Raw genomic sequence first — 25,642 nt, 5'->3', positions numbered from 1 at the left:
GTCAGCGGCAGGGAGCTGAAACTCCGGCAGGGAGACCCTGTGGGGACCCTGCTCTTGGCCGTCAGCAGCTGTGTCCACGCCGGGCCTGCGGGTGCAGGAGCACCCGGATCCCCACCGGTGGCCCCAAAGGGGCCACGGCCACCCGTACGTGGAGTGCGGCCACGGCCGCGTGGGGTGTCAGGAAAAGCACCCCCAAGGCTGGGCTCACCGCCTGCAGGATCAGGGGTGCAGGGGGACCCGGTCCGGGGGTCCGAGCATATGTGGGCCCGGACAACAGAAGGGGTACGTGGGAGGGCTGCGCAAGGGTCCACGTCGTCCGCTGACACGGGGCGAGGCCAGGAGGGGAGATTAGCCAGCGGTGTGCGGTGGCTAATGTCAGCCAAAGTCCTCACCCTCGGGTGGCCGCAACACGGTCCCCACGGGTCCCAGAGCCTCCGAGCCCAGCGGCCCTCCCCGGGCCGGGTGGCCCCTGCCGAGCGACAGGAAGGAGCGGAGGAGCCCAGGAGACGCTGGAAGAGGGACGGGCTCTGGAGGCTGTTTTCTCGCTTCCCAAGCTGCGATCGGAGTCCCCCTTAGATGACGCCAGACCCCAGCCTGGGGCCGGCTGGCGGCCGAGCTGGGACAGGAGCCTGTGTCCTGATCCCTGTCCCAGGAGTGACAGCAGGCCCCCGGGGGGCTCCTCCCTCTCCCACCCTGCAGAGCCCTCCCCCCCCAGCTCTGCATGGAGCCCCCAGGCTGGGTCTCCGTGGGGGTGTGGGCATCACTGGATCGCTTTGGGGAGCGAACCCCAAAGTTGTGCCGGGAGGTGTGCTGGGAGGTTCGGGTCCTCAGGAGGGTGGGGGCGGCGTGCCGGGTCGCGAGGCTCTCCCTAGGTCTCCGCGTGTGTCAGGTTAGCCCAGTCAGGGAAATGGTCCAAGTCAAAGATGACCCGTCCCCACGTGTTGACAGCCAGAAATACACAGAAGACTCCGATTATGTTCATCATGAGTCCTGTTTTCACCTGGAAAAAGACGAGTCAGAGTCAGCACCCCCCGGGTGGGCCGGGCCATCAGAACAGCCGTGACCGGATGGTCTGCTGGGCTCCCGTCCCTGGGCCGTGCTCTGTGCTCTGTGCTCTGTGCTCAGCCCGCCCCCAGGCAGAGCAAGGCGGGTTGGCAGGTGTCCTCGGTGCTCAGAGCCTCCGGGAAACCTCCATACCCAGGCCAGCATTTGGAAACAGCCTCGGGGAGGTGGCCTGAGGCCCAGCGGAGGCTCTGTGACCACGAGGGCCTTCCTTTCTGGCCTCCCCCTCCCACCCCAGGTGACGGAGCCAAAGCAGAAAGGAGGGGGTCGTCCTCTGTCTGCGTTTGCAGCCAGGACATCCCCCGCTCCCAGGCGGTGGCCTCTCCCGCCCCCTCCCTGCTTCTCCTGACTGTCCTCGCGGGCTCCCGCTGGTCTTGGAAGCCCGTCACGGCCACGCGGGACCCCCGCCCTCACCCTTTCCGAGGGCTCAGCGAGGGCTCCCCAGGTGAGAGCTTCCACGCCTCACCTCCCAGCTCTGGGGGGGCAGAGCGGTCCCCGGAACGTGAGAACGTCTCAGAAAAGAAGCAAAGAAGCACATGCATGCAAACGCACGGGTCGTGGCCGTCACCGGTCGGTACCCCTGACGCCAGCCGGGAGTCGTGCGTTACCATGTCAGAAACCTTGAGGTGTCCGTAAGCAAACACGATGGCATTGGGCGGGGTGGCCACGGGCAGCATGAAGGCAAAAGACGCGCTCAGGGTGCAGGGCAGCATGACGTACAGCGGGTTGAGGCCGATGGAACGTGACTGGGGAGAAACACGGCGCCACGGGTCACACACGCAGGTGCCGAAGGCTCCAGGGACCGTCTCTCTGAAACGCGTCCCCCTGATGCGCCCTGTGCCTCCGTCCCGCCGGCCCCTCTTCCCGTCGGCACGGGTCTCGGTAAGAGCCTTGCTGGGCCCTGAAGGCTGAACCCGCAGCCACCTTCCGGGGAGGCCTTCCCGAAGGCCCCCTCGGTCCACTCAACACCTACTTCCTGGGCACCAGCTACGTGCCACAGACCATGCCGGGTGCTCAGGCCGCACCGAATCTCGCGGCGTCCCCGCGGCCCACGTGTGCACATGGCTGTCCGTCCTGCCACGGACCTAGAGGGCCCGCGTCTCCTCACCTACGCACACGCGTGCTCTTACACATGTCTGGGATCGTTTTGCATACGGAATTCGATACCGCTCTTTACAGCTTAAAATTCAGCCACATCAGACAGCGCCCCGCACCGAGTGGATGTTCGTTAACTGTTTGCTGAAGGGACGAATGCTATAGCTCACAATATTTGTTCGTGTCTGTCGAAACTAGCGATGATCCCTCGTGCAGATTTATGTGCACATGACGACAGACGCCTGTGCAACATTATATCAGCAAAGCACTCAGGAGACAGACTCATCCCTAAGCCGGTGGCCGCAGAAGCAGGCTGCTTAAATGAAAACGTACCTACAAACAAGGGGACAGCTTGGGGCTGTGAAGAATGACAGCACAGGAAAACAAAATTCAGGTGCAGAGCAGGACCACAGAATGAGGCCATTGGTTTAAAAAGAGTGTGTGTGTGTGTGTGTGTGTGTGTGTGTGTGTGATATATCCAGAAAGATACCTAAGAAATGAATAACAGAGGGGCACCTGGGCTCAGTCGGTTGGGCGTCTGACTTTGGCTCAGATCATGATCTCATGGTTCATGAGTTCGAGCCCCAAGTCGGGTTCTATGCTGAAAGCTCGGGGCCTGGAGCCTGCTTCGGATTCTGGGTCTCCCTCTCTCTCTGCCCCTCCCCCGGTCGTGCTCTGTCTCTCTCAAAAATCAATAAACATTTTAAAAAATTTTTAAAAAGACATTAATAACAGAAATGGAAGCTGGGGGGGGGGGTCAGGGTCTGGCGTTACTGGACATTTGTTAGCCACGTGTAAGTATCATGTTTTCAACTCTAAATACCCTTCAAAGCTGTGATCCCCCCCCATGCTTGATAGTATCATTCCATATGAATATATTTAATCTCCCCAATCCTCTGCTGTTATGAAAATATTTTTATAACAAGTAACTCTGTGATGGGTTGTTCTGGAATGAGGACCTCTGGAGATCTTCCCGAGATACATTCCCAGACATGAAATTGCTGGGGCGGACCTCAGGTTAGGGTTCCTGTGGGTAAACAGGTCTCAGGAAAGGCCACGCCCGGGCACACGCCCTCTGGGGAGGGCTGAGAGGCCCAGGCAGGGCCCCCGTCTGTGTCCTGACCCCACTTTCGTCCTGGCCTTGGATGTGCATGGTGTATGCACCCCACGTGCCTCTGTGACCCAGCTTGGGGGTCGCCGCCCGCTCCCTCTCCTGGGGTGGGTGCTGAGGCCGGGGCTCCGGGGGCCTCAGAGGTACCGTGGGCTTCTGCTTCTAGGAAAGCCTGTTTTCCAAGGGCCTGGCCACACCCCCAGGTGAAGACCTCCATTTGTCTGGCTCTGGGCTGGAGGCCTTTCCCGGGGACGGGGGGGGGCGCTCACCAGCGCTGGCCCAACAGCCTGCTTAGGGGAACCGAGTTCCAACACTTTCATCCCTGCCCGGAACGGAAGGACAAAACCACTGGGTTTTACTTCCATACACGCGGACGCCGGGGCACAGAGTGGAAATCTACTGACTTGAATCCTGAGCTCTTGGCTCAGACTCCTGACTCCAGGGTGACAACCACGGTCTCTCCCAGGCTCGGGCTGTCGCCCACAGAAGATTTCCACGGCCCCCGTCTTACTTGGCCCTAACCGCAGCTTGGACCCAGGTCCTCCGACCGCCAGCCCAGCCTCCTGCTGCACCACCCTGAGGTCGGGACCGCCGCGCGATGGGCGTTGGAAGGAAGCGTAAGAGATCACAGCCTCTCCGTGCCCTGCCTCCTCCTGAGCTCCGGCTCGCACATGCCTGCCCACAGCACAGACCTCTAGCCTGGCACCGCCCCCCGCCCCCGCCCTGACCGTCCTCTCCCTCCCGCCTCCCCAAGACCCAGTCCCCCAGGCTCTCTTCCTGGCGGCCCGGCCCGGCCGCCCTCGTGCACACCCCGGGCTACATGCTCCAGACCCTCCAACACCCCCATGACACTGGCCCGCAAATCCTGTCTCCTCAGCTTGAGAAACAACCAGCCACATTTATAAATGGATTTTGAGGGCCTGGTTCTTGCCGTGCACTTTGGGGACCGTGGAGGACCCGAGGACAGAGACCGAGGGTCATCAGAGGCTCAGAGGCCCAGGCCCGCAAAGCGTGTTTGGGCTCCGTCCCTTCAGGGACCCAGGACACGGTCCCAGCTTGGCGGCTTCTTGTGCCATGACGGCTAAGGGTCCCCTTCCTGGTGGGTCACTCACCATGGAGGCGAAGATGGGCAGGAATAGGGTCGTGGTGGCCACATTGCTCGTGCACTCGGTGAACACGGCAACAAGCAGGGACAGGATCAAGGTGATGGCCGCCGGGGGCACAGAGTGCAAGGGTTCCATCTGCTCCCCCATCCATTCCGACAGCCCCGAGGCCTTGAAAGCAGAGGGAGGGGGGGCAGTCACCGAAGGCTGCGGGCCCGGGGAGCTCAGCCCCTCCTGCAAGTCTGACTCTCTCTCTGCATAAGAGCCACGGGTGGGCTCCACGAGGCCACACCCTCAGTCCCCACCCTCGCCCTGCTGTCTCCTAAATCCGTTTCCAGCCCAGCTGGTCTATACCTGAATTTTGGCCCAGTGACACTCAACATGCCTCTACCTGAATTCACTCTCTCTGGCCCAGAGTCTGCTCCCCGGGGCTCCCATACGCCTGCCGCCCACCCTGGGAAGCTGGACACCGCCCTGGGGTCCCTGTCCCCTTCTTCCTTATGCCCACTCAGCCACCCAGTCACCCAGAGCTCCTCATCAACCATCTCCTCTCAGCCCCCGGTAGCTCTCCACGCTCAGGAGAGGGATCCGAGGCAGACACTGGGGATTTAGAGCGGGAGCGAGTCTCAGGAGAGACTAGCTCACGGGGCCTCACGCTCTGAGACTGGGTTGGACGACCGACTGTATGGGGCGCCTGCTGGATCTCCCTCAACGCCTCCCTGCTAGGTCTACTCGGCCTCAGGGTGTTTTCCCAAGTGCAGATCTGACTGATTCGCCGCGGCCACCACCCTTCAGTGGTCACCCGCTGTCTTCACAGTAAGTTCACTCTCTCTGTTGTAACCCCCGGCGGAGTGGCTGCACCAGCCTCCTCTTCTGCTGCTCCTGCACTAGAAACGGCACACTTCCCCCTTCACTCAAGTGTCACTTCTCCCTGACATGCTTTTCCAGATACGTCCCCCTCGCCAGGCTGCAAAGGCCTCAAAAGCAGGGACATATATCAATCTCCTCTGTAATGCTCAGACTGATTTAACAGGGACATAAAGGGAATGTTTGATGAATGAATGAATGAATGAATGAATGAATGGGAGATAACAGATGGATGGATGGATGAGGTGACCAGATGAATGCATTTGTTCATCCAAAAGATATTTATGTCCTTGCTATGCACTGGGCTCTATTCTAGATGCTGAGGGAACAGCAGAAATAAGATAGACCCAATTTGTCCATGACATTCTATTCCTGGATGGATGGATGGGTGGATGAATGGACAGATGGACGGATGGAAGGGTGGATGGATGGATGGATGGATGGATGAATGGACAGATGGACAGATGGATAAATGGATGGATAGATGGATGGATGGACAGATAGTTGGATGGATGGAAGGAAAATAGATGGGTGGATGGATGAATGGATGGATGGGTGGATGGATGATGGGTGGATGGACAGATGGACAGAAAGAAGGATGGATGGATGGACGGATGGATGGCAGATGGACAGATGGATGAATGGATGGATAGATGGATGGACAGACAGACAGTTGGAGGGAGGGAGGGATGCAGGGATGGAGGGATGGAAAAATGGATGGATGGATGGATGGATGGATGGATGGACGGACAGCCAGTTGGAGGGATGGAAGGAAGGAAGGAAGGAAGGAAGGAAGGAAGGAAGGAAGGAAGGAAAAACGGACGGATGGATGGACGGATGGATGGATGGATGGACGGACAGCCAGTTGGAGGGATGGAAGGAAGGAAGGAAGGAAGGAAGGAAGGAAGGAAAAACGGGCGATGGATGGACGGATGGATGGATGGATGGATGGACGGACAGTTGGATGGGTGGGTGGATATCAGCAGCAAGCTGGCTCATCTCTCCCTCAACCTTACTTCTTCCCTACTGGGGAGGAATAGAAGTAAGAAAGTTTCATTTGTGTGTGTTTTCTCCTAAACGCCAGTCCTCTCCTTCTGTGCTGTTACATACCTATCTAGAGAAAAATGCTTAAATGTCAACTGTATCAACAAGGAACTCATCAAGTAAAAGAACCAGGTGTAGTGGTGGAAGTGGTCACAGGGACTCGAAAGAAAGACCTCCCAGAACAAATCAAAGCAGAGATCATTATCGCCAACCCCCGGGGCAGCCCTCACAGCGTCCCCTGCCTCTCTTGGTTAACTTATTCTCTTGGTCACTTATTCACTCGTTTCTACAATTTTTCAAAGAGCACTTTCTCTCTTCCAGGCACTGCCCGTGTTGCAGGGCCTCTCGGTGATGAGACAGAGTCCCCTGTCCCCAAGACACGTGCAGTTCTGTGGAGCAGACACAGAGCCACAGAGCACAGAGCAGGGGTGTGGGCAGAGGGACACCTCAGGTCTCTGACGCCGTCTTGTGCAAGAGGGGCCCTGGCAGCCGGCAGCCGGGGGCGTTACCTCACATCCTTTGGCCAGTGCGAAGCCGCCCCCCAGCAGCAGCACGATGCCCCAGGGCACTTTCTCCTGGGTCACCTTCCAGGTCAGCAGCGCAGGGGGATAAAATGGAGTTTTCCTTTCTGGGAAGAAACAATAAAAGACACACATACACAAGCCAGAGCAGCAGCGCGAAGCAAAATCGATTCCAGGGGAATCAAAGCCTGTGTGGACCAGGGACACCCTCCCAGAGCGAGGTTTCGCATCAGCTGAAACTCACAATGAACGCCACACCCAGTGCTGGTGAAAAATGCTGGGTAACGCTGTCACCCACTCCTGGGGAGCATACGCATTGGCCCAATCTTTTTGAAAAGCCATTTGGCATATACACCCTAACAATAACACGACTCCTGGAAATTTATCCTAAAGAAGAAACACCTAGGGGCGCCTGGGTGGCTCAGTCGGTTAAGCGTCCGACTTCGGCCAGGTCACGATCTCGCAGTCCGTGAGTTCGAGCCCCGCGTCAGGCTCTGGGCTGATGGCTCGGAGCCTGGAGCCTGCTTCCGATTCTGTGTCTCCCTCTCTCTCTGCCCCTCCCCCGTTCATGCTCTGTCTCTCTCTGTCCCAAAAATGAATAAACGTTGAAAAATAAATAAATAAATAAATAAATAAATAAAATAAAAACATTAAAAAAATTTTAGAAAAAGAAGAAACACCTATGCACCTGAAAACACTAACTGATAGCAACGGAAAATTCCAAACGGCCAGAACGTTCCACAAGAGAGAACAGTTCCGCCCCTCGATGCGCTTCGATGCCGTAATTAGAGAAAATGGACGTGAAGCCTGTGGCATTAACAGGAAGTGATCACACCGTAAGGACACGAAAACCCAAACAACCGAGAAACGGAATCTGAGCGGCCCGTGTAACACACATGCATCCCAGCAAAGACCGGAGGAGAGAAACCGGAAAAAGCACGGACGGCCTTGTGGGAAATTGGAAACGTCTGTCTGTTCTCTTATAATATTGCCAAGGTTTCTAACGTCTGGAGGGCACAAGAGAAGAGTTTGCAGAAAACAGTCCCCAGGGAAGGCCTGACGAACGCTCCCGGTGGCCTTACCCTCCTCCGTCTGGCCACGGAAGTTGAACTGGGGCCTCTGCGAAGGCACTACGAACAGCAAGGTGGCCACAAAGGTGGCCACGGTGGCGTCAGACGCGTACCTAGCAGAGAGAGCACACGGACGTGCCCAGCTCAGTTTTGGGACCGTCACCGCTCGGCGAGCCTGCTCTGCGTCTACAGGCTCAGCCGAGCGTGAGGACTGGAGCCCTAAGGGCCATGTAGACGGAACCCTGGCTGGAAACCAGGATGTCCACGTCTCTGCCCGGCTCTGCCCCCAGCTGGGTGACCCTCAGCCACTGGCTTCCCTCTCGGTCTGTGCTGCTCCGTGGACGAGCCTCATGACCTCTGCTCATCAGACTCTCTGGAATCCTGGGTTCACCAGGGTGCCCACAAGGGCTTTGGTGATAACTCAAGAGACTTCAAGTGCCACAGGTGGCCACAGGCAGCTGTCCGCCCGCCCGCATGGCCTGCCTTGTCTAGGACACGGGTGTTTCTCAACCTTGCTTCCTTCTGGCCACAGAACAGCTCAACCTGGAGGGAGGCAGCACACATCCTCCGGGCCAAAGAGGCCCTGGACCCCGGACTCCGTCTGCTCTCGGAGGGAGGAAAGACGGCAGAACAGAAGTTTGGAAGCTAGAGCTCCGGGCTCAGCAAATCTCTCTCCGTCACATCCCGGCCACCCTGCCTGGCCAGCAGGAACTGTCTGCGGGCCTGTCGCGAGGACTGGGGAGAAGAGAAGCAGCCGTGAACCAAGGCAGCGCTGCAGAAGTCACGCGCGGGGCCGGGGAACCCGTCACTTACTTTGTCTCGCCCTCCTCCCAGGCCAGCGACACCCAGCCGGGCATGAAGCCGGGGTCCCGGGAGAACCACAGGCCGACCAGCAGGAGGAAGCAGAGCAGGACGTTGGCCTCGGCGAAGGAGAACGGCCCCAGCTTCCTGTACTCCTGCCACAGCAGCTCATACACGGCCTTCTCGTGATGCCTGCTCTCCAGCCCGCAGCCCCAGGACGCCTTAAAACTGGAGGTGCAGAGACAGAAGGCGGCGAGGCCAGCCGGACAGTCAGACGGCGCTGCCTGTCGCCCACGGCGGCCCTCACCTGCCGGCCCTCCCCCGCAGGGCGCAGGGCGGGAAAGTCTCTGTTAGGTGTGCCCAGCGCGTGGCCCAGGGCGTCCCCAGAGCCGGAGGGGGCTCCCCGGGAGCCTGTGGCCACGGCCACCACAGTGCGCCCTGCAGGACCTCCCCCGGAGGTGCTGGCATGAGGGACAAGGAGGAGGAGGGATCCCTGGGCAGCTGTAAGGGTACCTCAGCCATGGGAAGGGCCGGCCAGGGCCACAGGGCCCCGGACGTGGGCCCACGGGATTCTCCGGGCATTCCAGCCCCGGTCAGCCTGAAGGCACTGGGCGAGGCCAACAGGACTGTCCCTGGAGAGCCCTCCCTGGCGGGAGCGCCTCCTGACCCCTGGGGCACACTTCCCGGGAGGGCAGGGGTGCACGGAATCGGCACCAAGGGCCAGTCTGTGAGCTGTTCTCGTGACACCGGCTCCCGGGATAAGGGGCCGCTCGGTGCTCTCAGCTGCCCGGCCCGTGTCCGGTGCCACACGTCCGGCACCGACTCCACGGCGGCTGCAGATGGGACTCCCTCGGGCAGGTGGGTGTCCATGCCGGCCCCCGGCCGTTGCCACCACGCCTCCCGGACGCCCCCTCCCTGACATGAAGCGGTTCGCTCCCGGCTCAGGGCCAATCTGGCGGCTGCCGGGCTGGCACCCGATGCCGGTGGGTGGGTCGGGCTGCCCGCGGGAGCCCCGGGCTGGGGGGTGTGGGGTCCTGTAGAATGGCCGCCACGGAGCCCCTGACCCGGTGCTGCAGAGCCGGGGCGGGGAGGCCCTCGGACCCCCAAGGGCGTCGCCGGGGAAGGTGCGCAGAGGAACCCCCATCCCTGGCCCCGGGGACAGCCTGCTCAGGAAAGCCGGGTACGAGCCGGCTGTGATGTCCTGTTAGTGCTGGGGGCCTGTGGACCCCAGGGCTGGACGTGAACTCGTGCACTCGGAAGGCGGCTTCCCGGACGAGCTTCCTAGAGGAGGCTGGAGGCAGCCTCCCTGAGGTCGTGCCTCACGACCTGAGGTTGAGCCCCACGACCATCCAGATGCGGGACCCGGATGAGGGCACCGCAAGAGGCAGGTGCTACCCCTGATCCGGTGAGGGCATCTAGGAAGCCTGGGGCAGGGGCCCCCGGGGCCCGAAACGCTCCAGGCACGGCCTGCTGCTCCCGCCATCGGGGCTGAATGGGAAAAGCTGTCCCGGCAAAGCTCCGGGGAGCTGCCCACCCACCAGGCTCCGCGTCGGGTTAGCAAGGACCACGGGGCTGGAGCCGCGGGCTGGCAGTGTGGGCGCGGCAGCCCAGAACGCAGACACGGGCGGACGCCCTCCTCAGAAGGGCGGCAGAAGCCTCGCCAGGCTGGGGGGGCCACAGCTGGGGTTCCTGACATGACATCCCCTGACGCTGGCAGTGCCCCTGTGGCCTCGGGGCCAGCCCAGCGCCCCCTGCTCTCTGCCAGGAGCTCAGCGGGCCTCGGGGCCTCGGGCAGCCCCCCAGCTCGGGCTGGCGCCCCTGACGCCTGGCTGTACCGGGCCTCGTGGCAGTCAAGGGCAGTAACCCTCGGCCTCCCCAAGAGGGGCTCTTAGGGACTCCGCTGTGTCCCCCACGTTCGCATGTTGAAGCCCTAACCCCCGGCCAGACGGGCTCGCCTGAGCCTCGCACGGACACACCGGAGCCGCTCACCTGAACCTCATGTAGACGCACTGGAGCCACAGCCAGGCCAGCAGCAGCATCACCAGCATGTTGGGAAAGGCAAAGCCAAACCAGGAGGCGAAGTTCACCAGGTCTTTGCTGTCCGGAAACAACCTGAAGGGAGAGACACTGAGCTGTGCACGGTGGCCCCAGGGTGGACGCTGAGACCGGGCCTCGCCACGCACAGAACAAGACCGGGGGGTGGCTGACCGCCCTGCCTGAGCATCCGGGCCCCCCTGGGGACCTCGCAAAAGTCAGGGCCTCGCCTACACACAGGAGCCGGCCAACAGCTTCAGGGCTCCATGGATGAGGTGGGGGGGCGGGGCGGGGGGGCTCTGGGAAAGCCACCCTCCCGATCCTCCTGGGGCTGGCGGAGGGTCACTTCTGCGGCGGCCGGCCCTCTGCCCCCAGGCACCGGCTCCCTTAGACACAGCCTTCCCCACTCAGCTGCCTTTCCCAGAGGAACTCCGGGGAGAACGGTAAGGCCATCATTATAGAAGGTCCTCAAAGATCAAAACAGTCTGCGTGTTGGGCCTCAAGTGTCTGCGGGCTGGGCTCCTTCCCGCCTCCCGGCTGTCCTGCCTGCTGGCCTGGTCCAGCGGGTAGCTGCCCGTCAGGGCCCCTCACTCGGTGATCCCAGCCCCACCCGCACCAGCCGGGCCCAGGATGAGACTCCTCAAGGCCTGTGTCCCTTTGTGGCCAGGGCGGGAACGTGCCCACCAGCCCTGTGGTTTTTCTGCAGCCCCTTCAAGGGCGCTTAGAGGCAACAAGTAACCTGACCTCTGACCCTCCCATAGGGCACCACCGTTAACAGCCGGGGTTGTTAACGCATCGAGCCCGCTGCGAGGGGGCTTCTGTGTCTGTTTTCTGCAAGTTTGACGGGGACCCGGCCTCTCGCACCACACTGTCGTTTCCCTCGACTTCAGCTCCGTGTTCAGGGCGCATTCCCGTCGGAGCGAGAGCCCGGGGAGGAGGGCAGGACTCGCCCCAGAGCAGAAGCCAGCCTGCAGGGTCTCGGGCAGGTGCAGGGCTGTCCGCCCCGGCCCCGGCCCCAGCTGAGCAGGAAGGAGAGCTGGGGGCCCCCCGGCCCCGGGCCCTCCTTACGTCCCCAGAAGGCAGGCCCGTGACTCACTCGTGCATCTGGCCCAGGAGCACCACGTTGGGCCCCGTCCCTGTCAGTGTGGCGGTCCCTCCGATGCTGGCCGCGTAGCACACGCACAGGGTCATGGCCTTGCGCACGCTCCTCCGGTCGCGGTCGGCCCGCAGCCCCTCGGGGGGCCCTTCGAAGGTCACTTGGCTCCCTGTGGGGGGCACGCGGCGGGCTGAGCTCCAGCACCTGGCCTTGCCCCGGGCCCCTGCGGCCTGCCTCCACCTCCTTCCAGGAGCTCAGCTCCACACAAATCCGGCGGCTTCACACACGCCCTTCTCTCCTGGTGCCTTGTCCCTGCTCAGGCTGTTCCCTCCGCTGGGGGACAGGGACAGCCCTCCGAATCCACCTCAGGGCCCTCTCCCCCCGCAAGGCCCGTCCCTCTCCAGCGCTCCCTCGGCGTCCGGCCGAGGCATCCCTGGGTCAGATGAGCCTCGCCGGGGGCCTCCCTACCCGGCCTGCCGGGCTCTGCCATCCCCGGGGAGCGTGTCTGTGCACCTCTGTAGCCGGAACCCGGCCCGGTGCCCGGCGACAAGGCCATCACCCTCCCACCCCGGGGACGTGCGGTGAACGCGGCAGAGAATGAATAAGACGGGCACTCTCTGGCCAGCCCCGGGGCCTCCCCCCGCCCCCCGATGCCTGTGGGAGCAGAGGCCCCCCGGGCAGGGGCAGGTGCTGGCAGGGGTGAGGGGCACCCGGGCCGGGGGCTCACCTGGCAGTTGGCTGGCCCTGCCCTTGTCTGCCAGCTCCAGGGCCCCCAGGCCGGCCTCAGCGGAGCCGGCGGTCTCCATCTGCTGTAACATGGCCTCCACGATGGGCACCATCATGGCCGTGGTGGCCGTGTTGCTGATCCACATGGAGAGAAAGGCCGTGACGCCCATGAAGCCCAGCATCAGCCTGTGGGGGGGAGGGGGGGGGCAGGGAGGGAGGTTCCCAGCATCAGCCTGCAGAGGTGGGGAGGGGAGGGAGGCCACAGGTTCCCCCGGCCCCCTCCTCAGGAGCCAGCGGGGGACGGGACGGCCCTGCAGGGGTGGCAGGGGCCGGGGCCTAGGCGTGGAAGCCGGTGTGAGACCAGATGGTGTCGGAGGGGGTCACAGCTATAGTGCCTCCCCCCACAACCCTCCCCACAAATATTCTGACACCCCTGTGCCAGCTACGGGGTCACCGAGAGCCTCAGACCCAGTCACGGCTGTAAGGGGCTCCCATCCAGCAAGTGAGCGCCAACATCCAGCTGGCGCCGGCCCAGTGGGGAGAGCTGGCCCCAGAGTGACCAGGCTGGGCGGCCAGCCCTCAGGGGTGGGAGCCTGCCCCCCCGCTCCATCCACGCCCTCTGCCCCCTCCACTCGGCAGTGGACCAGGACCACAGACTGTTCTGGAAACATGTCCCTTTACTGGTAACACCCCATCTTCCCCAGTGTCTAGACTGGCTCCTCGTGGAGAACCTGTCGGACCGCAGCCTTCTCCGAGGCCTCCCTCCCAGCTCCTGCCACCAGGGCCGAGCACATCCCCTCCCCCACCCCCCAGCCTCCCTGGGACATTCGTCTCTGGCCGGATCTGGAGGAACGTTCCCACATCTGCTCCCCCTTTCGGCTGTGAGCAGGGAGGGTCTGATTCTTCCCCGAGGCTCCAGGGCCGGGACTGGAAGGCTGGGGGGGGGGGGGGGGGGCTGAATGGGACTCCGCTGCTCGTGGTCTCCGTGCTCCTGTGGGCCAGACCCCTCCCCGAGGTCACCGACCGGCCCGAGGAAGGATCCAGGGAGGTTCAACAGGTGTCCACGCAGGTGGGCCCCATGGACCCAGAAGAGCAGAGGCCAGGAGGAGGCCACGTCTGCATGAGTCAAGACCCCACGGAGGCTCAACGAAAAGCCCCCCCAGGACGGGCAGTGCCATGGACGGCCGGAGGCCGAGCTCCCAGAAGGAGTGGAGACCAGTGTATGGCCGTCCCGGGTCTGGAAGGCAAATCTGTGCGGCTCGCTCCAGAACGAGGTCCACCTGCTTGTGGAGAAGCCACACCCTCCAAGGATCCCGAGAGTGAGGATTCTGAGAATTCTAGAATTCAAGCCTCTAGACTACACGGGGGCTGTGCATTGGACCCTGTAGAAGCTCCCTGCAGAAGCTCCATGGAGCGTGACAGATCGGGGGCCGGGGTCTGGGAGTGCCCGGCACGACCCCGGCACATGGACTCCCCAGGAGGGATGTACCAGGAATTGACCAGCCGCTGCCTCCGGAGGCCGGGCTGGAGACACAGGGACACAGGCCTGCCTTCACTGAGGGAGCCCCAGGAGAAAGGTGCGGCCTGAGTCCCCAGTTAGAGGCTCAGGCCGGTCCGACCCCCATGTGGCCGTCAGCAGTCTTTAGCCTGAGGGCAAGGTGGCAGGTGCTGCGGTCAGGGTCAAGCCCATTTCCTGCTTTCCCCACAGAACCCCTAGGGGTATCAGGCAGGGCTTGATCCAGCCTCCACCCGCTCGGTTCCCTGTGGGACCTGCAACCCCTCCCCCAGGTCCTCTGAACACACGGGGCCTTCCCTGCCCAGTCTCTTCTGCATTCAGAGGACCTTTACTCCCCGCTGCTCACATGCCCCACCCAGGGGTCCACTGCCTGCCAAGCCCTGGCGGCCGGCCCTCGCCCGCGGGGCATCTGGTGTGGCGCGTCCCGCCCCGGCCCGGCCGTGCAGAGCCCTGTGCCGAGAGAGAGAGGGCGCTCACTGTGCTGGCTTGGCCCCCACCCACAGGAGCGTGCGCAGGGCTATCCTCTTGTGCAGATTCCAGCGCTCCACGGCCACGGCCATGATGAGGCCGCCCAAGAACAGCATGTTGGTGTCCTTCATGTACTGGATACACACCTGGAAGACAGCACGGGGCCCATTAGGGCCACCCCGGCCCCAGGACCGGCCAGCAGGCCAGGCCGCCCGAGTGGGGACGGAAGGTCAGGAGGTCCGTCCGCGGGCCAGACACGTCGGGTCCCCGGGGGGCCGGGCAGCTCCGACAGGGGCTCGGGGAGCGCGCCACGGGGCAGACGCAGCATGCCGCCGGGGCCCCCGGGGGCGCTCACCTGCTTGGAGTCCAGAATCTTCAAGAGCGGGAAGAGCAAGGCCGGCATGAGGGAGGTGACGGCCAGGGGGATGACCTCCGTGCACCAGTACACGGCCATGAGGATGATGACGTAGGCACACCTGACGAACTGAAGGAGCAGCCCTGAGGCCTCGGCACCTGGTGCCCCCTTCCCCCACCAGGCACCCCCTCCCCGCCAGCGGCCGCGGGCACGGCCGGAGCAGGCTGCCATAGTCAGAGGGCCTGCCCTCGGGCCGCCCCACCGGCACGGCCTCCCCGGCCCAGGACCCGAGGGGACCCAGGACCTCCTGCCCCTGCCACCCAGCTGGGTCCTGGGCAAGCCCTTGCACCTGTGCAGGACAGAGTAAGAGAGGGGGCGTGGAGGAAGCGGGGGGAGGAGGAGGACGACGAGGACGAGGACGAGGACAGAATACAGAGGTCCCCAGCTTCCCACGGTTTGACCTAACGGTTTTTCGACCCTCCAAGGTGCCAACGTGGCCACACAAAGTAGGATCCGTATTTAGAATTCCCCGGGCTCCGCGCGAGCGGCCGGCCTCCTCTGTGACCCTGGCGACAGCGGCCTCAGCTCGGAACAACCGTTCTGCGCCCCCACGGGCCTCCCGGTGGTCACTCTCGGGACCGCACTCCACGAATTGCACAAGACATTCAACACTTGAGGTCGGAGAGACTGGTGCCCGACTGCGGGGCCGGCTGGTGAGCTCCAGGCGCCACGGCAGGGGCTGAATGCTTTCTCCGCCTAGATACCTTCCGCTGGCCGTGGGTTCACGGGGACACAGCCCCGTCCCAAGTCCAGGAAGATCTGCACCTGTTCAGTAACGCGCCGGTCACTCTCACAACAGCAGATGCGGCGGGGATCCTGACCCCCTGCCGTGGAGGAAGTGTTTCCTCTCGGCCGGCACGGGAGGTCGGGACCGCCCCACGTTCTCCAGGGGACCCGCTCGCCCCAACTCCTGCTTCGGCTTCTCATTCCCGTCCCAAAGGGCTGCCCGGAGCGCCTCCTCCCGGAAACTAGCTGCCAACCAGCCCGTGCGGAGAACCACTGGTGCAGGGTATTCAGGCTTGTTTTTATCACTGGGCTTTCTCATCAGCACCTCCCGTCACAAAGGCCTCGAGCTTCCGAGTGGAGTCTAACCCTGGGTGAACCGTCCGTCGGTGCCGTTAGCCGCGTAGCCCCCTGGACCTCGGCTTTGCGGTGAGACAGGCCTGGTTCTGGCACGAGCTGGAGGCCGGCCGCTCCCCGGCTGTAGAACTTGGGGCCTCGGCCCCATCGCCTCCGGGGACGGGGATGACCTGGCCCGCCTCCCTAGGCTGGCGTTTGGGGTGCCCACCCAGACCGCCCTCTCCCCGCTCCCGGCCCTTCCCCCGAGTCAGCCACACCTGCCGCCCCTGCCCCTCACCGTGCCACCGCCCCCCTGCACCCTTCTGACCTTCCCACGTCCGGCCCTGCACACTGTGGCTCCCTCTCCCAATCTGCGAATCTGTTCAGGGCATCCCCCATTTAAAAGCCTTCTGTCGGGGCGTCTGGGTGGCGCAGTCGGTTAAGCGTCCGACTTTGGCCAGGTCACGATCTCGCGGTCCGTGAGTTCGAGCCCCGCGTCGGGCTCTGGGCTGATGGCTCGGAGCCTGGAGCCTGTTTCCGATTCTGTGTCTCCCTCTCTCTCTGCCCCTCCCCCGTTCATGCTCTGTCTCTCTCTGTCCCAAAAATAAATAAAAAACGTTGAAAAAAAAAAAAAAGGAAAAAAAAAGCCTTCTGTTGCCTTCAGGACAAAACCCAAATGCCTCAGCAGGGCTCAGGAGACCCCCTGTGAGGAGCAGGCCCTACAGACACTGCCACCCCCCCCCCCCCGCCCTGTACCCTGAACTTCTCTGGCGGTGACTGTCACCACTTTTCTCTTGCACACATGCTACCCGCCCCCCACCCCCCCCGCCTGGAGGGACCGCTGGCCGCACAGCTCCAGGGTTCTCCCCAGTCCCTCCCCCATCCCCCCCCACCCACCCTGTGTCCCCAGCAGCTCGCACCCTGGGCTATCACGGCTGGCCCCCACCCAGCACACACAGCCAACAGCGACCAGCTTGGGGGCAGAGCCCGAGCCCGTGGGTCACTCTGTCCTCAGCACCCAGCACCGGCTGACACTCAGGGGATGCTGGCCGAGTACCGATTCGGGGACAGACCAGCCGAGCCTGAGCCATCCACCTGACGGCAGATGCACCTGTGCACGGTCACCTTCTCATCACCCAGGAGACCACCTACTGTGTGCAGGAAACATTGCACCAAGACCTGGAAATTCTCCATCTGGACGGTGTTGCCAGTCATAAAAAATAAACTTCCTTCGGCCTCCCAGGAGCACCGCGGGGCACTGCCCGACGGCCCAGCCACTGCCGCATGGGGACCAGCGGTTCTGCGGGGGACCGAGCCAGCCTTGAGCTGTAGACGCAGCATCCGTGGCCTCTGCTCCCACTAGACGCCAGTAGAAAGGGCCCTCTCCAGGGGTGATCGTAAAAATGTCCCCAGACTTTGCCAGACGCCCCGGGGCCCGGGGCCTGCAGGGGTCAATGCTGGTTGGAGTCGCAAGGTTCAAGGCAGGACTGCAGCACGGTTAGAAGCCCAGGCTTTGGCGCTAGACAGACCCGATCCCTGTCTACTGTCTGCCACTGTCTGGCCTTCAGGGTCCCTGATGTGTCTGGACCCTGGTTCCGTGGCGGGGGGGAGGCTAGGAATGATTCCCTCCAGCGGCGGACAATAAGGAGGTACATTGTAGAGACTTTAAAGACAGCAACGCTGTCCCCAAATCCTTCTCTTCGTCATCATCCTGCCATAGCAATGCCCAGCAAGGTCGCGGGCACACCCCCCGCCGCCACTCCCAGCCCGGCCCTCTCCTGGCTCGTGCCCAGCCAAGAGCACCCATTAACGTCCGGTGTGCAGAGAGGGCTGGGTGTGACTCATGTCATCTAAACTCAGCAACGTGACACGTGTAACCACTTTTCACAGCCCGGTCCCTGGAGGCACCAAATATAACCCGCTGGGAATGCGTCTGGAAGGGAGCTTAATTCCGAGAGAAAGGTGGACAGTGGGAGTCACAGGGCAGTGCCCAGCACGCAGCGGGTCAACAGCCGTCTGCCCGATGCACAAGTGAATAAAACCATGGCTCATTATGAAACTAATTAACAAGCAAGGGTGTCTGTGACACGGTGCTTAACGGGGAAACGTGGGTGAGAGCACATCTGTGCGTGGGTGTGTGTTAGGGCACTTAAGGGTGTTTTCATGTTCATATTATATGTAACAGACCTTGCAATTAAGAATTTTTAAATAATTTTGGGGCACCTGGGTGGCTCAGTCGGTTGAGCGTCCAACTCTTAGTTTCGGCTCAGGTCGTGATCTCACGGTTGGTGGGTTCGAGCCCCGCGTCCGGCTCTGGGCTGACACTGTGGAGCCTGCTTGGGATTCTCTCCCCCTCTCTCTGCCCCTCCCCTGCTCGTGCTCTGTCTCTCTCTCTCTCTCTCTCTCTCTGTCTCAAAAATAAACATAAAAAAAACTTAAAAAAGAAAATTATTTAATAATTTTAACAAAACAAACAATAGGATGAACATATTGTTTATTTTGTTAAAGAGCAACCTTCTCGGGGAAGGACCCAGAGAAAACTCCCAAGAAGTGGAGCAGAGATGAAGCCAGGAAGGATCAAGGTGGAAAAAGAGCAAAGCCGGGGAGAGGGCCGGGCACCAGCAGAGAGTGGCTGCCTGGGAGCCGCTTCCGCACGCTCGGGGACCGGGACGGCCGCCCACGCTGCTGACCACCCGCCCGCCACCTTCCCGGGAGCCCTGTCCCCGACAGGTGCACCTGGCTTCCTTGCACAGGGGGCGCTGTGGGGGCGGGGCAGCGAGCCCTTTGCTGGTGACCAAAACAAGATGCACCCGGGAGGGAACAAGAACAAAGGGTCTGGACGCCGGTGGGGGGGGGGGGGGGGGGAGGGGACAGCACGGAAGGCTGCCTATAGGACGCCTCTCACGAGGGTCTCCCCTTCCTCGCCTGATCCTCGCTCCCAGGGCGGGTTGCTGAAGTGCATACACACCCCGAGTTGAGGGTCCCATCAGGACCCCCCTGTGTGTGCTCATGCGGGCGTGTAGAGGTGTGTGTGGGCGGGGGGGGGGGGGAGAGTGGGGAGGGTGGGGGGGTGTGGGGTCTCAGCCACGCTCTCTCTGAGCAGGAAGGTCAGCCAAGCTGCTGTCACCCTCCCAGGAACTTCACTCCCTGCCAGCACAGAGGAAAGGCCAGCTTTCCTGCCTGGCTCCCTAGCCATCTATGAGAAAATACGGCTTTTTGCAGCTGGTGCGGCACTGAAGGGCCCCCCACGGCTGGATCTGAGGCCCTTGGCCGGTCCAGGGTCACGCGCAGCCCACCCAAGGGTCCTTCCGGCCTCCCTCCCCCATCCTAGGAACTGGCATCGTCCGCTTTTGGTGCCCAAAGTCGGAAAGCGTCAGAAGCACACCTCCTCGCCCACTGTAGAGATGAGAAAACCAAGGCCCAGAAAATGCGGGCTCTTGGGTAAAGTCGCACAGAGAAGGCGGTGGTGGAAGTGAAATCTGTCGCAGGTGGGCTCCCCGAACTCCCAGCCCAACCCCCTACCCCCTTGGCCCCCGGGGCACCCCCTAAAGAGCTCCTCTGTTCCCCTGAACCTGCCCCCCGGTGGGGGTGGGGAACCGGAGGTTTCCTGTCTGGGCTCAGAGTGAAGGCGCTCAAAGAGGGATGGAGGGAGGAGCAGCCAGCAGCCACAAAAGCCTTCAAAGGGCTTCGGGTCTCTGCCAAACGGGCTTCCACGGCCCAGCGGCCAGGGCTCCCGGCCCGCCCCCGCCCTGCGGCCAAGGCCATTCATCCAGGCCTCCCTCCCGGAGCGCTGGGCAGCCGGGTAAGGGCCGCGGCTTCCCCGAAGCCCTGGGTCCTGCCACCCAAGGCGTGAGCCTGGGAACGCGCCCGCCTCCTGCCCGGAGCCGCAGGCCAACTCTGACCAGCCTCTCAGCCGGCGGCTTCCCGGCCTCGGAGCAGGGAAGAAATGTGCATCACTGAGAGGGAAACTGAGGCTCAGAGAAGGGCCAGGGAGAGGCAAAAACAGCCCTTCGGGATCCACTCAGGGGTTTTTGCGAGCGTCCCTGACTGGCCTCGGGAGCCCCCCACAGCTGCGAATTCCTCACTTGCTAAGAGGGGGTGGGGGCACACAGGCGCCCAGGCTCCCCGTGAGTGCGGGCGACACTTGAGGGTGAAGTGGAGGGAGATTCCGAGCCAGGGGCTGAGCCCATGGACAGCCTGTGTGGCAGGATCCCAGCTAGCTTGCGGGTTTCTGCGCCCTGGGGTCTCCGTGCACCTCGACATTGTTTGTGGGCACCTCTCATCTGGCCCCCGGAGCTCCCGCCAGAGTGCGCGCCCGGGGATCCCCGCGCTCCAGCTCTGTGCTCCCGGGGTCGGTGCCCTCGGCCCGCGCAGGGCGCAGGGGGTCGGCGGGGCTGCGGGGAGACGCAACTGACCTTGGCGGGCATCAGAATGACGAGTGGCAGCAGCAGGAGCGGGGTGAGGAACAAGATCACGAAGGACTTGAACCTGGAGACATAGCTGAGCGCCGCCGAGGCCATAACGCAGGAGGGAGGCGGCGGGAGAGGCGAGTGACGGCAGCCGGCGACCCGAGGGCTTAAGAAGGGGCCGCAGCGGGAAGGGGAGGGGGGGCAGTGCCAACCCCGCCCCTGTGGCGGGGCCTCCCCGCGGCTCCAGGGGCGGGGCCACCGCGCGGGGTCGGTGGGGCGCGCCGGCCCCCCCAACTCCGCCAACCCCGCCCGGGAGCGTCCTGGGCCCGGGCACCCGCCGGCTCTCCAAGCCTTTCCTGCGCCGCCCAGGACAGAGGCGCGCGCGGGGCTGCCGACCAGGGGCGATAGGTCGTTCGTGGTGCCGGCTTTGGCGTGAGCCCCCGTCCCCAGAGCCACCTGCAGCCTCCTGGTCTCCGCGGGGCTCCCAGACGGAAAGTCCTCGCAAGCCCCTGGGTCCCTCGGAACTGACGCCCCGGCCGCTCCCTCCTTTGCCGGTTACTCCCGCCCCCGCCTCCCGCACTCCAGAAGGGTCTCTGGCGGAGACGTCCCCGCGCCCTCCTCGCCGCCGGCCTTGCGCCCGCAGGTCACCCCGGCCTCCCGGCCGCGTCCGCGCTGCGCTGGGCGCAGGACCCCTCCCCCCCTCCGCGCGCCCTCCCCGACCCAGCGCATCCCGCGCTCTGCAGCGATGGCCGAGCAGGCCGCGCTAAGGTCCCCGAGGGCCGAGCGCCTTTCGCCCTCCAGCGGACACCAGCCGCCTGCGGCTCCCGCCTGACCCAGGCTGCTGTTGCCAAGTTACAGAGGGGACGGCGGCGGGGCAGGGGGTCTCCGGTGGAAGGGCCCTTCAAACATTCTCTCTCCTGAAAACACTTACTCAGCGCCTGTTGTGTGCTGGGCCCCTGGCTGGGGCGCTGGAGACCAAGGTGCAGACAATACGGCCTCCTCACTGCCTCCTTCCCTCCCTTCTCCTCCGCAGGCCGGTCTCATCCTGCAGCTTTCTGTTGGTGAGTGGCACCCAGCCTGGGCTTGAACCCCAGCCTGCCCCTTAGTGGTCAGGCCGGGTCTCATCCCGCCCTGGTGCTGGAGCCCCGCATCGCATTTCCAACCTTTCCCGCCAGGACGCACAGCAGGACCTAAAACAACACATCCTAAGTCGGGCCGGTGACTTTTCCCGTGACCCCCACCTAAGGAGGTCCCCCAGACCCCTCCTGCCTCTGCGAGCCTCCTGCCAGCACCCTCCTGCTTTGTCCTTCTCAGAATTTCCCCCCTTGCCTTCCCCACCCCCAACCCTCTACCCCCACACCCCGCACACTCACCACAATCTGTACCTGTGTGTTTACTGGCGTGGACTTTCTTTAATGTCTGCTTTATTCCTCACCGTCTGCCAGCCAGCACCTTCTACGTGGCTGGTGCGGTGCACTCTCTCAGAGCCTTTGCTCCGGGACGCGTGAATGAGACAAGGAAACCATTTCGGTAGGTTAATACAACGCCTTTCCAGGGGCACAACCCGGGTAGAGGTGGACCCCGGAGCCGTGCTGCCTGGATCTGTGTCCCGGCCTTATCACATGAAGCTCATTTTTTCTTAAATGGGGGTAGTAACACCAACTGATTCCAAAAAGTTGCCTTGAAGGTTGCAGGAGTCAACGCTCAGAGAGTTAACACGGTCTCTGGCATCCGAGAAGCAGTCGGGAAAGATTCGCTTTTACCAGTATCCGAAAAATGCTCTGAGTTGCAGCAGCGATGGGGAAGACTTCACGGAGGCGGTGACATTTGAGCTGAGACCTCGGAGCTGAGTAAGATTTGCCAGGCAGCGGTGGAGGCTAGTCAGAATCCATCAGCGAACGAAAAAATAACAAAGTTGTTGAGAAACAAAAACTTGAACGTAAGTACTGCGACGAGAAAATAAACCACGTGGATGGAGGGACTCTATCAATTCGTGGACGGGAAGACCAAACACCGTAGAGAGACACGCGTCTCTCAAGTCAATCAACAAGTCCCATTCGATTCCCGTTAAACCCCCACGGAGTCTTCATCTCACAAGCGGTCTAGAATTCAGACGTTTGCGGGGCGTGGTGGAAGGAAATTGCCCTATCAGAGTTCAAGGCTTACGAAGTCATAGTAATTGGTGCCATCACTCACTACCGGCATGGGGACAGAAAAAGTAGGTCACCAGAGTAAAGAGCCTAGAAACGGACCGTGCATGCTCATATGGAACCCTGATGGACAAGGCAGATTGATGGAGATTCAGTGCCCGCTGGCAGCCGTTAGACTAATTAGTTTTTAGCAGCAGGAATATTTGTCTTTCGCTAAACATGTTGACCACGTAGGAACAGCGTGATGGTAATATCTAATAAATTAATGAACTTATTTCCCATTTTTGTATTCGTGAGCTTTATTTAGTTATTTCCAAAAGCTGAACATAAAGGTTCGATTTTCGAATGCAAATATATTTACCAACAGAAAACTCTGTTGTTTTTTTTTTATCAAACTCCCACTTACAAAAAGCTTAAAGCTTAAAAAAAATTTTTTTAATGTATTTATTTTTGAGAGAGAGGGAGAGAGACAGAGTGCGAGCAGGGGAGGGGCAGAGAGAGAGAGGGAGACACGGAATCTGAAGCAGGCTCCAGACTCTGAGCTGTCAGCACGGAGCCCGACACGGGGCTCGAACCCACGAACCGTGAGATCATGACCTGAGCCGAAGTCGGATGCTTAACCGACCGAGCCACCCAGGAGCCCCCAAAAAAGCTTATAATTTTAGCCTGTTAACATCGCATGATAATAAATGAAGTAATGAAAAGGAGTGTATCAATTTATATCTTGTATTGGTAACTTACCGAAAAATGGATTAACTATATTAGGTGTCAAACGTCATATCTCGATGTGGCTGCTTGGAGTAACCTACCCCCTCAGGATCTGTTCTGCATTGTTTCCCCTTGGGGCTTTTTAAAAATGATGTTCCTCGGGGCACCTGGGTGGCTCAGTCAGTTAAGCGGCCGACTTCGGCTCAGGTCGTGATCTCGCGGGCCGTGAGTTCAAGCCCCGCGTCAGGCTCTGTGCTCACAGCTCAGAGCCTGGAGCCTGTTTCAGATTCTGTGTCTCCCTCTCTCTGACCCTCCCCCGTTCATGCTCTGTCTCTCTGTCTCAAAAATAAATAAACTTTTTTATTTTATTTATTTTATTTATTTATTTTATTTATTATTTATTTAAAAAATAAATAAAAATAAATAAATAAACTTTTTTATTTTATTTATTTTATTTATTTATTTTATTTATTATTTATTAAAAAAATTTTAATAAAAAATAAAAAAAATAAAAATTATGTTCCTCAAGATATGGATTCAAACATTAGGATATATTTCTTGAAGATAAAAATAAATAGTTCCCTAATTAAAAATATGTTTTTACTGATATACACAAAATTAAAATTATTTTGGACTATTTGGTCATAATGATATATCATCTGTAATTGTGTAATGCAACTTTTATCCCCATCTGAATAACTTAATGGAATTTTAATCCTTTTAATTTTTTTTTTTTTGAAGGAGAGAGAGAGAGACCTAGCATGAGCGGGGGAGGAGCAGAGAGAGAGGGAGACACAGAATCGGAAGCAGGCTCCAGGCTCCGAGCTGTCAGCACAGAGCCTGACGCGGGGCTCGAACCCAAAAACTGCGAGATCGTGACCTGAGCCGAAGTCGGACGCTCAACCGACTGAGCCCCCCCCAGGCGCCCCTAATAGAATTTTAATCTTAACACCAAGGCAGTGGGGCACCTGGGGGGCTCAGTCAGTCTGTTAAGCGTCTGACTCTTGATTTTGGCTCAGGTCATGATCTCATGGTCCTTGAGATGGAGCCCCACGTCGGGCTCTGTGCTGACAGCACGGAACCTGCCTGGGATTCTCTCTCTCCCTCTCTCCCTGCCCCTCCCTGCCCCCCTCTCTCTCTCTCAAAATAAATAAATCAACATTTTTTTAAAAACTGAGGTATATCAATTTGACCTCAGTTTCAATTTGCAGTTACTACTTTCTGGTAAGACATAATGGGCTTCGTGTGCAATTTAAATTTTTGAAAACGTACCAGCCTATGGGTGAATTTCTAAGACATCGAAATGGGGATGTCGATGAAAACAGAGATGAGAATTCCCTTAGATACCGTGAGGCGGCGAATGCGACGGTCAGAATCAGACTCTAGAAATTACACAAATGCAGTAACGGCTTTTCAATCCCCTAAACCCAGGGGCAACCACATCAGAATTTACAGAACGCTGTTCATGCTGAGCCCTGCAGGCCGCCTCCCCAGCACACTTTGTTCGTTTACGAAACCATCTATCGAGCAAAACGACTTTGCGGAACAGCCTCCGAAAGCGCACCTATCGATGTTCTGTGAGAAGAGCTGAGTGATGATGAGAATGTAAGGCAAGCGTTAACATCTTCACAGGCCATCGCGGCTCTGGACGCTCATACAGACCAGCATCACTGGGGGCCAAGACTAGGATTGTCTTAAAAATATTTAGAGCTGAGGACGCCTGGCTGGCTCAGCCCGTTCAGCAACTGACTTCATCTCAGGTCACGATCTCGCGGTCCGTGGGTTCGAGCCCCGCGTTGGGCTCTGTGCTGACGGCTAAAAGCCCGGAGCCTGTTTCACATTCTGTGTCTCCCTCTCTCTCTGCCCCTCCCCCGCTTGTGCTCTGTCTTGCTCTCTCAAAGATAAATAAACATTTTAAAAAAATGTGAGGGGCGCCTGGGTGGCGCAGTGGGTTAAGCGTCCGACTTCAGCCAGGTCACGATCTCGCGGTCCGGGAGTTTGAGCCCCGCGTCAGGCTCTGGGCTGATGGCTCAGAGCCTGGAGCCTGTTTCCGATTCTGTGTCTCCCTCTCTCTCTGCCCCTCCCCGTTCATGCTCTGTCTCTCTCTGTCCCAAAAATAAATAAACGTTGGAAAAAAAAAAATTTAAAAAAAAAAAAATGTGAAAGCACAGGGTGGATGTCATCTATTGGCCCCATATGCTTTCAAATCCACTTGTCTGTGGCAAAGATAAAAAAGGTTGTCTTTCGATTACGTTTGTCTTGAAATGAGAATTTAAAAAAAGGTTCTGGCCCGGTGCTGGCGAGGGCACGTCGCGCCTGGGTCTCTCCCACACTATTGCTGGGAGTTTATAGCAGCCTAGACGTAGAAACAGTCTGGCTTATAAAGT

The 25,642-nt window shown here is 60.5% G+C and overlaps 1 protein-coding gene across 2 annotated transcripts; it reads right to left on the bottom strand.

The window, feature by feature from the left end:
- Positions 1-868: 868 nt before the first annotated feature.
- SLC13A5 (solute carrier family 13 member 5) lies at positions 869-22,228 on the bottom strand. 2 transcript variants are annotated; one of them, XM_047833066.1, is made up of 13 exons: positions 21,783-22,228; positions 21,329-21,587; positions 14,870-14,998; positions 14,524-14,660; positions 12,532-12,716; positions 11,805-11,973; positions 10,664-10,786; positions 8,687-8,902; positions 7,886-7,986; positions 6,792-6,910; positions 4,381-4,542; positions 1,671-1,808; positions 869-1,000 (listed from the first exon to the last, which is right to left on the bottom strand). In XM_047833066.1, the coding sequence occupies exons 3-13, from the start codon at positions 14,966-14,968 to the stop codon at positions 869-871; spliced, it is 1,581 nt and encodes a 526-aa protein (XP_047689022.1). In that variant the 5' UTR covers positions 14,969-14,998; positions 21,329-21,587; positions 21,783-22,228. The 2 variants fall into 2 exon arrangements, with proteins under 2 accessions (XP_047689022.1, XP_047689021.1); XM_047833065.1 differs by lacking the exons at positions 21,329-21,587; positions 21,783-22,228 and adding an exon at positions 20,404-20,508.
- Between the last annotated feature and the right edge of the window lie 3,414 nt (positions 22,229-25,642).

Source organism: Prionailurus viverrinus, chromosome E1 (genome assembly GCF_022837055.1).
Source record: "Prionailurus viverrinus isolate Anna chromosome E1, UM_Priviv_1.0, whole genome shotgun sequence".
NCBI lineage: Eukaryota > Metazoa > Chordata > Mammalia > Carnivora > Felidae > Prionailurus > Prionailurus viverrinus.
This window is presented reverse-complemented; position numbering and strand designations above follow the sequence as displayed.